Source organism: Podarcis muralis, chromosome 13 (assembly GCF_964188315.1).
Source record: "Podarcis muralis chromosome 13, rPodMur119.hap1.1, whole genome shotgun sequence".
Taxonomy (NCBI): Eukaryota; Metazoa; Chordata; class Lepidosauria; order Squamata; family Lacertidae; genus Podarcis; species Podarcis muralis.
The window spans coordinates 37,315,959-37,328,103 of NC_135667.1; the positions used below are offsets into that span (position 1 = coordinate 37,315,959).

The 12,145-nt window shown below is 54.1% G+C and overlaps 1 protein-coding gene across 4 annotated transcripts in view; it reads left to right on the forward strand.

Annotated features, from left to right (window-relative positions):
• CPT1C (carnitine palmitoyltransferase 1C) overlaps nt 1-12,145 on the forward strand; it is a 67,359-nt gene that overhangs the window by 44,213 nt on the left and 11,001 nt on the right. For all 4 annotated transcript variants that reach the window (XR_013390444.1, XR_013390446.1, XR_013390445.1 and 1 more), the window contains 5 exons: nt 1,696-1,860; nt 6,192-6,326; nt 6,867-7,019; nt 9,951-10,064; nt 10,864-10,956. Coding sequence is in view for 1 of the 4 variants with exons in the window: in XM_077917410.1 (XP_077773536.1) it covers nt 1,696-1,860; nt 6,192-6,326; nt 6,867-7,019; nt 9,951-10,064; nt 10,864-10,956 (660 nt within the window). In the remaining 3 variants the exon portion in view is untranslated. The remainder of the gene's footprint in view (nt 1-1,695; nt 1,861-6,191; nt 6,327-6,866; nt 7,020-9,950; nt 10,065-10,863; nt 10,957-12,145) is intronic.

Here is a 12,145-nt window from a genome sequence, read left to right on the forward strand (position 1 = left end):
ACAAAGCTTCTCCTTATCTTCAAAAAGATGGGGGAAAACAGGTCCTGGAAAATCAGCAGCTGTCATCCTTGCTGTTGAAACTGGGGAAACATCTAGAGGAGATGTTTAAGCAGTCAGTTTGCAAGCGTTTAGAAAAGAACGCGTCAATTATTAGGAGCCTGCTTTAGTTTACGGATAACAAATCATTCAAAATTAATCTTACCTCCTTTTTTTTGATACTTGCTAATTTGGTAGATCGTGGGAATGCTGTGGACACAGTATGTCTTGATTCCAGGAAGACATTTCACAAGGTCTCCCATGATAAGCCTGCTACAAGATGGTAACGTGGGCTGAGTTAGATTGGGTGGATCCACATCTGGCTGAACAACCACAGCCAACGGATGCTAATTATTGACTCTTTGACAGCCTGGAGGAAGAGCTTAAGTGGCGTGACACATGGTTCTATCTTTATCCCCATGCTTTTCAATATTTTTATAATAAAAAGGGGGTTGCGCAGTGCAAGAAAAGTAATGAACGGGTACCAGGAAGGTACCTATGGCCAGGCTTTTTCTGTCCTGGAGGGCTGCAGCTAAGGGTCCAGTACCAAAGATGTCACCTGGGCCTCTGGTGACAGAGTTGCATCAAAAAACATGATGGGCAGAGGAAACAGCAGGGCAGAGGAACCTCCCCAGGTCACACTTCCTACAGGCCCTTCCCCACCCCCTCCTTTTTTGCCAGGCTAGACGGTGTCCTTAAACTCTTAACAGTGCATCATGCTTGGGTGGGGAATAGAGTGTGAGTTGTGTAGAAACTGGCTTACTATACAAAAGGAAAAACAATGGCAACAAGTATTACTATTTACTCGCCCTTCAAACTAAGGTCCCAGGGTGGGTTACAATGATTTATAATGCAGTCGTACCTTGGATCCCGAACGCCGCAAACCCGGAAGTGAGTGTTTGCAAACGTTCTTTGGAACCCAAACGTCCAATGAGGCTTCTGATTGGCTGCAGGAGCTTCCTGTAGCCAATTGGAGGCCGCACCTTGATTTGCAAACGTTTTGGAAGTCGAACGGACTTCTGCTTCCGAGGTAAGGTAAAGGGACCCCTGTCCATTAGGTCCAGTTGTGGCCGACTCTGGGGTTGCAGCGCTCATCTCGCTTTACTAGCCGAGGGAGGCGGCGTGCAGCTTCCGGGTCATGTGGCCAGCATGACTAAGCCGCTTCTGGCAAACCAGAGCAGCGCATGGAAACGCCGTTTACCTTCCCGCCGGAGAGGTACCTATATATCTACTTGCACTTTGACGTGCTTTCGAACTGCTAGGTTGGCAGGAGCAGGGACCGAGCAATGGGAGCTCACCCCATCACGGGGATTCGAACAGCCGACCTTCTGATCGGCGAGTCCTAAGCTCTGTGGTTTAACCCCCAGCGCCAGCCGCTTCCGAGGTACCACTGTACAATAAAACAGTTTAAAAATGCATTAAAACTGTTTCAAAAACTAAGAGTAGCCAACCAAAATCACAAAAAATATATAAGGTACGTGCTGAAAATGCACATCTCAAGTGTCAAAGGTAAAAAATGCTGCAAAGAGAGCAACTCCCATCTGGAATTGTGATGAGCGCCATCTCACCTGGCAGGTGAGCCCTGACGGTTGGTTGCTGCTTCCCCTACTGTCTGCTCTGTGTCCTCATTGCCTCCTGTTGTTCCCCTTTTGTCCACAGTGCCAACAGGTAATCCTGCAGTCCTTGTCCGTGGCCTTGGCCCTGGCTAATGACATAGACTTCAACGCCTTCCCCTTCAAGGAATTTGGAAAAGGCCTCATCAAGAAGTGCCGCACCAGCCCAGACAGCTTCATCCAGCTCTGCCTTCAGCTCGCACATTTTCGGGTATGTCGCTTGGCGAGATGAAGGTACTGGCAGGCAGGGAGGCAGGCAGGCAAGAGGCAGAGTCCCTAGGCTTGGCTGGCCCCCAAAGTGTCACAACTACAAGCCAAATGCATGGGAGCCAAAGCCTCTTCTCCCCAGGCCAGGCTGGCTGTGAGATTTCCCCCCCCCCCATCAGTGGGAACCAGCCAGAGCTATTTACAGTGGTGCCTCGCAAGACGAAATTAATTCGTTCCGCAAGTCTCTTCGTCTTGCGGTTTTTTCGTCTTGCGATGCACGGTTTCCCATAGGAATGCATTGAAAATCAATTAATGCGTTCCTAGGGAAACCGCCTTCAGACCAGGTCCGGGGACAGTCTGTCCCCGGACCTCTTCTGAAGGCTGGGGGGGGGGGGGACAAGGGCTTTTCTTCCCACCCCCAGCATTTTAAAAAACCCCGGGACAGCGGAGGACTTCTCCGCTCTCCGAGGCGATTTAAAAGCCCCTGGGAAGGCAGGCAGGGGGGACAAAGACTTTCGCCCCCCGCCCGCCTTCAGAAGGTGTCCCCGCCCCCCCTCCCCGCTTCGGAACAGCTTTCCGAAGTGGGGCGGCTGGGGCAGATGTCCCCGCCCCCCCTCCCCGCTTCGGAACAGCTTTCCGAAGTGGGGCGGCTGGGGCAGATGTCCCCGCCCCCCCTCCCCGCTTCGGAACAGCTTTCCGAAGTGGGGCGGCTGGGGCAGATGTCCCCGCCCCCCCTCCCCGCTTCGGAACAGCTTTCCGAAGTGGGGCGGCTGGGGCAGATGTCCCCGCCCCCCCTCCCCGCTTCGGAACAGCTTTCCGAAGTGGGGCGGCTGGGGCAGATGTCCCCGCCCCCCCTCCCCACTTCGGAACAGCTTTCCGAAGTGGGGCGGCTGGGGCAGGTGTCCCCGCCCCCCCTCCCCGCTTCGGAACAGCTTCCCGAAGTGGGGTGGCTGGGGCAGATGTCCCCGCCCCCCTCCCCCCTTCGGAACAGCTTTCGGAAGTGGGGCGGCTGGGGCAGATGTCCCCGCCCTCCCTCCCCGCTTCGGAACAGCTTTCCGAAGTGGGGCGGCTGGGGCAGATGTCCCCGCCCTCCCTCCCCGCTTCGGAACAGCTTTCCGAAGTGGGGCGGCTGGGGCAGATGTCCCCGCCCCCCCTCCCCGCTTCGGAACAGCTTCCCGAAGTGGGGTGGCTGGGGCAGATGTCCCCGCCCCCCTCCCCACTTCGGAACAGCTTTCGGAAGTGGGGCGGCTGGGGCAGATGTCCCCGCCCTCCCTCCCCGCTTCGGAACAGCTTTCCGAAGTGGGGCGGCTGGGGCAGATGTCCCCGCCCTCCCTCCCCGCTTCGGAACAGCTTTCCGAAGTGGGGCGGCTGGGGCAGATGTCCCCGCCCCCCCTCCCCGCTTCGGAACAGCTTTCCGAAGTGGGGCGGCTGGGGCAGATGTCCCCGCCCCAGCCGCCCCACTTCGGAACAGCTTTCCGAAGTGGGGCGGCTGGGGCAGGTGTCCCCGCCCCCCCTCCCCGCTTCGGAACAGCTTTCCGAAGTGGGGTGGCTGGGGCAGATGTCCCCGCCCCCCCTCCCCGCTTCGGAACAGCTTTCCGAAGTGGGGCGGCTGGGGCAGATGTCCCCGCCCCCCCTCCCCGCTTCGGAACAGCTTTCCGAAGTGGGGCGGCTGGGGCAGATGTCCCCGCCCCCCCTCCCCACTTCGGAACAGCTTTCCGAAGTGGGGCGGCTGGGGCAGGTGTCCCCGCCCCCCCTCCCCGCTTCGGAACAGCTTCCCGAAGTGGGGTGGCTGGGGCAGATGTCCCCGCCCCCCTCCCCCCTTCGGAACAGCTTTCGGAAGTGGGGCGGCTGGGGCAGATGTCCCCGCCCTCCCTCCCCGCTTCGGAACAGCTTTCCGAAGTGGGGCGGCTGGGGCAGATGTCCCCGCCCTCCCTCCCCGCTTCGGAACAGCTTTCCGAAGTGGGGCGGCTGGGGCAGATGTCCCCGCCCCCCCTCCCCGCTTCGGAACAGCTTCCCGAAGTGGGGTGGCTGGGGCAGATGTCCCCGCCCCCCTCCCCACTTCGGAACAGCTTTCGGAAGTGGGGCGGCTGGGGCAGATGTCCCCGCCCTCCCTCCCCGCTTCGGAACAGCTTTCCGAAGTGGGGCGGCTGGGGCAGATGTCCCCGCCCTCCCTCCCCGCTTCGGAACAGCTTTCCGAAGTGGGGCGGCTGGGGCAGATATCCCCGCCCCCCCTCCCCGCTTCGGAACAGCTTTCCGAAGTGGGGCGGCTGGGGCAGATGTCCCCGCCCCCCCTCCCCGCTTCGGAACAGCTTTCCGAAGTGGGGCGGCTGGGGCAGGTGTCCCCGCCCCCCCTCCCCGCTTCGGAACAGCTTTCCGAAGTGGGGCGGCTGGGGCAGATGTCCCCGCCCCCCCTCCCCGCTTCGGAACAGCTTTCCGAAGTGGGGCGGCTGGGGCAGATGTCCCCGCCCCCCCTCCCCACTTCGGAACAGCTTTCCGAAGTGGGGCGGCTGGGGCAGATGTCCCCGCCCCCCTCCCCACTTCGGAACAGCTTTCCGAAGTGGGGCGGCTGGGGCAGATGTCCCCGCCCTCCCTCCCCGCTTCGGAACAGCTTTCCGAAGTGGGGCGGCTGGGGCAGGTGTCCCCACCCCCCCCTTCGGAACAGCGTTTTAAAATGCTGGGGGTCGGGAGCGAAGCGCTTCGCTCCCGACCCCCAGCATTTTAAAACCTTCCCGGGACACGGGGAGATTTTAAAATGCAGGGGGTCGGCAGCGCTTCGCTCCCGACCCCCAGCATTTTAAAACCTTCCCGGGACACGGGGAGATTTTAAAATGCAGGGGGTCGGCAGCGCTTCGCTCCCGACCCCCAGCATTTTAAAACCTCCCCGGGACACGGGGAGATTTTAAAATGCTGGGGGTCGGCAGCGCTTCGCTCCCGACCCCCAGCATTTTAAAACCTCCCCGGGACAGAGACTTCTCTGCTGTCCCTTGGAGATTTTAAAATGCTGGGGGTCGGCAGCGAACGCTTCGCTCCCGCCCGCCAGCATTTTAAGATCGCCCCCGGCAGGCGGGGGGAAGGCAGGCGGGGGGGAGCAAAGACTTTTGCCCCCCGCCGGTCTTCAGAAGAGGTCCTCTTCTGAAGGCCGGCTGTGGGCGAAAGTCTTTGCTCCCGACCGCCAGCATTTCCCTATGGGCTTTCGTCTTGCGATGCAAGCCCATAGGGAAATTCGTCTTGCGAAGCGCCTCCAAAACAGAAAACCCTTTCGTCTTGCGGGTTTTCCGTCTTGCGAGGCATTCGTCTTGCGGGGTACCACTGTATTACTTTTAAAGGCTTTCATAGAATCATAGAATTGTGGAGTTGGAAGGGACTCCCAGGATCATCTAGTCCAACCCTCTGCAATGTAGGGATCTCCACTAGATCATATATGACATCAAACCTCTGCTTAAAAACCTCCGAGGAAGGAGAGTATGTTAAGTATAAAAAAGGACCCCTGGATGGTTTAAGTCCAGTCAAAGGCGACTATGGGGTGCGGCGCTCAGTATAATTAATGTTTAATTGCACACACCAAAATGGAAAATGCCCGTATGTGTATTGCTAAGTGTATTTAACACTGGAAAATTTCGTTGAGGTATACTAAAGTTAGGAAGAGCTCTCTAAGCTCCTAGATGGATTGACAATTAACTGTTGGTGTTCTCTGCTCTTTCACGTGGTGTTTGACTTTAGATCACGTGAGTAAGGTATTTAGTTGCAAATCACCATTTTGAAGGGCCTTTTGTTCCCAACCACAGTGGGACAAAGATGTTCAAAGGAGTCTCTCCAGGAGAGAGAAACAGCTCCAGGCTAATGGAGGCTATAGAGATTTTAGGTCTGTTTGGAGTAATCTAATATCACTAAGGTGAACCTATAGTCTGACAAGCACATGTCTTATGGAACTATTTGGATGTGTCATTATCTGTTTCTGTACCTATTTTGAAGAAAATTCTGTAAAGCTTCAAAATCATATTTATGTGCCTGGGCAATTTTTATTCCAAGAGGAATCTTTTTATGCATCCATTTGCTTCAAGCTGTACAGTATTAATATCTGCAATAGAGTGCACCACCTCTCTTGGTTCTGTTGTGATTGCAAGGATGGGATAATTTGACTTCTGTGATTTTGTGATGACAACTCAGCTTTCCCTAGCCTAGCAGGGCTGCTGTTCTGTGCTCACAATTTGTGGCAGCTGCATTATAGCTCAGCTATAGATTAAATCTTTTCCCATCTCACTCCACCCACAGATCCAGAGGCAAGCCTGTCCCCTATACTCAGCCAAGCATTCTTCTCTCCCTATTTTTTTTTAGGACAAACAAAAGTTCTGCCTCACCTACGAGGCATCCATGACCCGTCTCTTCCGGGAGGGCCGCACAGAAACAGTCCGTTCCTGCACCATTGAGTCCTGCAACTTTGTCAAGGCCATGATGGATCCTACCCAGAATGTAAGTCTTGAAATGCAGCCTTTGCCAGAGGAATCAGATCCAACATTTCGTGTACGTTAAGAATAACCCAGCCTTCTGGAATGAAGTGCCAATTCTAGTTCAACGAGGACTAGAAACTTGATACTAGGTGGGAGGCAGGTGTTCTCGGGAGTTAGGCCAATACCACCAGATTAGATGCTCTGCTGGATGTTGTGACTTCCGCCATCCAGATTCCCAGTGTCCTTACTACCAAAAAGATGCATGGGACCCTGATAGGGAGGAAAGAGCAGTGTGTGCTTACACCATAGACACCTGGTGAGCCCCTCTGGAGAAGGCATTTCACAATTGGGGTGTCACCACGGACAAGGCCCTGTCCCTAGTAGCCACCCATTTTCCCCTTGCTTGGGGAGGGGTCAGCGGAGAAGAGCCTCTTGTGGGTTGGCCACATGGGGAGATGTGATCCTTCAGGTCAACAGGAAAGGAGGAATCAGCAGAGACTAGAAAATGTGGAAGGTGCAGCATCAGCGTTTCTCAGCATCTTCACCTGCTGTTCATATCCAGGATGGCACAAGGTTACGTCTGTTGCGTGTGGCAGCTGAGAAGCACCAGAACCTTTACCGGCACGCCATGACAGGTGCTGGTATTGACAGGCATCTCTTCTGTCTGTATGTCGTCTCCAAATATCTCGGCCTAGACTCACCCTTTCTGCGCGAGGTAAGTGTTGTCGAGTCAGGAGTGTGTATGTGTGTGTGTGTGTGTGTGGTGCTAGGGTAAAGGTAAAGGGACCCCTGACCATTAGGTCCAGTCGTGACCAACTCTGGGGTTGCGGCGCTCATCTCGCTTTACTGGCCGAGGGAGCCGGCATACAGCTTCCGGGTCATGTGGCCAGCATGACTAAGCCGCATGACTGAATCCCTGTGACGGGGTGAGCTCCTGTTGCTCGGTCCCTGCTCCTGCCAACCTAGCAGTTTGAAAGCACCTCAGAGTGCAAGTGGATAAATAGGTACCGCTCTGGCAGGAAGGTAAACGGCGTTTCCGTGCACTGCTCTGCTTCGAACTGCTAGGTTGGCAGGAGCAGGGACCGAGCAACGGGAGCTCACCCCATCGCGGGGATTCAAACCACCAACCTTCTGATCAGCAAGTCCTAGGCTCTGTGGTTTAACCCACAGCGCCACCCACTTCCCAGGGTGCTAGGGTGCATGTATGTAAAAGTAAGGCTAGAGAATGTGGGCGTACTTATTCCCAGGGTATATTTTGAACCAATCAGGAGTGTGAAAGTCCCCACCTGACATGTTCTTGCCCAATCAAAGAAAAGCAAGAAATTGGCTTCACTGTGCTGTTGATTGGAATTACCTTGTTTGTTTTTAACAAAAAATGCTGCCTTTTACTGAGGTTTTTTTGCTTGCTCTGGTTCCTTTTCCCAGGAGTTTTAAAACATGCCATGGCTGCTCTATCCAGAGGTCTTAAACAGACACATATCTGCCTTGGTCATTTTTTGTTAGTCATCCACATTGATATTTTGCGTTTTGGTCTTCAATCGGTGTTGAATTTCACTGCCAACACGAACTGCGGATTGTGCATGCTCGAATTTGTTGTCTGGGTGGGTCATGGCATACTTGGAACGCTTGCGAGTCTGCTTATTTTTCCACTTTCCATGGGGCGCCCAGCAATTTGGGGACATGTTGACTCATACAGCTGACTGGTTCAAATTTCAGTCTGCCAGAGAGTTTGGGAACCCCTTGCTAGGATGTGATTACCACGAAGAATCTGAAGCAGAGATTTGCCAGTGTGGTGCTTGCTGGCACACGTGACTGTTCACAGATACCTTTTTCTGGTGCCTACTGGGTCGCATTTCCCTGTTGGATTTAGGCTTGAAAGAAGCATTTTGCTGTAGTCAATAGAGCAGGTTGCAGTGGTGGTAGAGACCCATGGCAGCTTCTACTAATGACTAAGCCGCTTCTGGTGAACCAGAGCAGCGCACGGAAACACTGTTTATCTTCCCGCTGGAGTGGTACCTATTTATCTACTTTGACGTGCTTTCGAACTGCTAGGTTGGCAGGAGCAGGGAACGAGCAACAGGAGCTCACCCCGTCGCGGGGATTCGAACCACCGACCTTCTGAACAGCAAGTCCTAGGCTCTGTGGTTTAACCCACAGCACCACCCGCATCCCTCAGGTGAAGGATAGGCAGGTGCAAAAAGGGTTGGAAACACAAATCTTCACCCTGAAGGCGTAACTTATTTGTTGAAGCAGCAGCTAGGCAAAACCAGATGTTATCTGGGCGACAGTGTGGTCCAACCCATCAGCTGAGACAGAAGAAAATGCAGCGGTAGGGCTTACGATAGGCGAGCGATAGGGAGGACTGTTTAGTGAACCTGTCCTCATCCACGGATTCTCCCCTAGAAACCCTCCTCACCATAAGTCAGTTCCATCCTACACCCTGGCCAGGCAAGTTTCAGAAATTTACCAAAGTTTTTTTAAAAAAGAAGGATCTACGGGAGTCATATTTACTGGGATGCACCGGAAGCAGGAGAAGATTTAATCCAACACTCGTCTCACCAGTTTCCCCATGTCACCAGCTTCTGTGCAAGAGTCACCGCTAATGGTGCATGTCAGGTCGGGCTTGCTGCGTGTGCAGAACTGGGACTGTTTCTGAGCAATGTGCGCACATGTCTCAGAGAGGTGCGGCCTTCCCTCACATAGGTGGCAGCAGGAGCCTGTTGCCCCAGTGAAGGGAATAGGAGAGATCCTCACCATTGGTTGCTGCTAGGGTCTTCTTCCCCTGAAACGTTGAGGGCTAGAACCTTGCTTATCGAAAACAAAATCTAGAAAGCTGGTGGGTGCAGGCACCCGGGTGTGCTGACATCCCGATGCCACAGCTCACAGGGTGAGTGGTGTAAAAAGCAAGCCTAGGGTGAGGAAACTGGGTGATGGCCAGTAGGTTCCAGGAACCCTCTTTTGGGGGGGGGGTGATCAGTGAGTTTGTTAGGTCCTGAGCGAGCCCCAAGTTTGGGGTGTGTGTGTGGCTCCTGGGTGAGAGCCAAGAGCTTGAGAAGTGCTGAGTGTGGACATGTATCCGAAGAAGGAACTTTATATACATATCTATTTATCAGTCATTTGCATTGGCGGTTTAATTGTGCACCGTTGCTGTTTTTTAGCTTGGAGATAACTTTAAGCAGTACAGTCATACCTCGGGTTACAGATGCTTCAGGTTGCGTTTTTTCGGGTTACGGGCCCGCCAAAACCTGGAAGTACCGGAATGGGTTACTTCCAGGTTTCGGCGGTCGCGCATGCGCAGAAGCGCCAAATCGCACTTTGTTCAGAAGTGCCGAATTGCAACCCGCGTGTGTGCAGACGTGCTGCTGCGGGTTGCGAATGCTGCGAGTTGCAAATGTACATCACATTCACAACCCGAGTGTCCACTGTATAGGCAGGCCCTAGATAAATAAAAATAAATAGCGTTGCTGATCCTAGCAATGCTTAAGAGGACCAGTTTGGGCTGAGGAGTCACAGGCCCTCCTGAAAGATACAGTTTTGAGGGGAGAGGTTCTGTGGGGAGCAGCAAGGGTGGGGTGGGGGAGAGGGTACCCATTGTGGCAGAGCCCCTCACCCGTTTGATCCTCGGCCCCTTTCTCCCCTCTGCCAGGTGCTGTCCGAGCCGTGGCGACTCTCCACCAGCCAGACTCCCATTCAGCAGATGGAGCTCTTTGACCTCCAGAACCACCCAGACTACGTTTCTTTTGGGGGTGGATTTGGACCGGTGAGTAGACTGTCTTGCCAGAGTGGTGCATGCTCTGGTTATCTTGGACTACTGCAATGCGCTCTGCATGGGGCTACCTTTGAAGGTGACCGGAAACTGCAATTAATCCAGAATGCAGCAGCTAGACTGGTGACTGGGAGCGGCCGCCGAGACCACATAACACCCATCCTGAAAGACCTACATTGGCTCCCAGTACATTTCTGGGCACAATTCAAAGTGTTGGTGCTGACCTTTAAAGCCCTAAACGGCCTCGGCCCAGTATACCTGAAGGAGCTTCTCCACCCCCATCGTTCAGCCTGGACACTGAGGTCTAGCACTGGGGGCCTTCTGGCGGTTCCCTCCCTGTGAGGAGTGAGGTTACAGGGAACCAGGCAGAGGGCCTTCTCGGTAGTGGCACCTGCCCTGTGGAACGGCCTCCCATCAGATGTCAAAGAAATAAACAACTATCTGACTTTTAGAAAACATCTGAAGACAGCCCTGTTTTTAATGTTTGATGTTTTATCATGTTTTTTATTTTCTGTTGGGAGCCACCCAGAGTGGCTGGGGAAAACCACCCAGATGGGTGGGGTATAAATTATTATTATTATTATTATTTATTAATTAAGCTCAGGCCTCCAGGGTTCTCTGTGGGGGATGGTGGAAAGTGGTGGCCGAGTGACTTAGAGCTGGTGGTCTGAGAGTCAGCACTCTCTTGCATCCTCTAGGAACACTGCTCTGTTGGATGTAGGAGAGGACAAAGGTCTGGGATCCAAGTTTCTTTCTCAGGCTGTTTTCCCCCTTTCTCTCCACCCCTGGGCAGGTCGACGATGATGGTTATGGCGTGTCGTACGTCATCGTGGGCGAAGATCTCATAAACTTCCATGTGTCGTGCAAATTCTCCAGCAAGGAGACGGTAAGTGTGTGCCAGCACACAAGCCATGCTGGGGTGATAGGGTGCCTCAATGGATGGTCAGCAGGCAGGGCTTGGTAGGCGGTGAGCTTCTTACAAGCTGCCTGTATCGTCTGCGGGAATTCACTGGCTCAGGGAACATTTTGTCACAGACTGTTTGGCTGTGGAGCAATGGTGCGAGGAACCAGCTAGGGAACCACCAAGGGAAGAAGGTTCAGAGTCTGGGGAGTGGCAGTGGGACAGCAATGAGTGGTCAGAGGGAGAAGAGGGAGCAGATTGGGAGCAGGAGGAGTCAGAAGCTGAAGGGGTGACAGGGCTTAGTGAGAAGGGAGAGTCTGTGGCAGAGAGAAGCCAGAAGCACACGGAGAGTGGGATGAGGGAGGCCAAGAGGCAGAGATGAGTCAGGCTGGTGAAGAGTCATGGGTATCTCCTTCTCCTCCTGCAACTAGCTTTCCTTCCCCTTGGTCTCCCAGGACCAGGAGAGGCATGAAGTGGGAGTAGCAAAGGCCAGGCACACAGATGCAGTCTCCGAATGCTTGGGGGGGGGGGAACCCTGGAGAGGAGGGGACTTAGGCAGCTGTGGAAGTGGCAGAGAGAAGTCTAGAATCAGAAGACAGAGCTGAAGCAGGAGAGGAATCCAGCTGGTGAAGAGTCCCAGGTGTCTTCCCCCTCCGGCTGCAACCACCTTCCCTCCCCTTCGGTCTCCCAGAACCAGTAGAGGCATAAAAAGGGCAGAGGGGTTAGCTTCACATGGGCAGTATCTCAGATTGCATGGGGAAAACCCTGAAGAGGAGGGGACTTGGGCAGCTGTGGGAAGGCTTCCATCTCTGCAACTACTTCATGGGGGCAAGACATATCAAAGAAGAGTTGCTGCGCTCATTAGGCCTGATACTCCTGTTTTTGCTAAGGAAGAGTTAACTCCAACTTGCTCAGTGCGGTTAACTGCTGCCTCGCTCCTGTCTGATTTCTTTCTCGGCTTAGATTGCTTAGTAACTCTTGAGGATTCCCTTGGTTTTTCCCACTGCTTACTTGCTTGAGCCATCTGGAGGGATAATTGGGGCAACTTGCTCTCCTTTTTCGGGGCAAGAAACTTTCCACACCAGATTTCCCATTTTTTAAAGTAAGCTCAGCCTTTGAAATATTTTAGGCGTGTCGAGTTCCCCGATCTCACCTTCCCCGCTTCTTTCTCCAG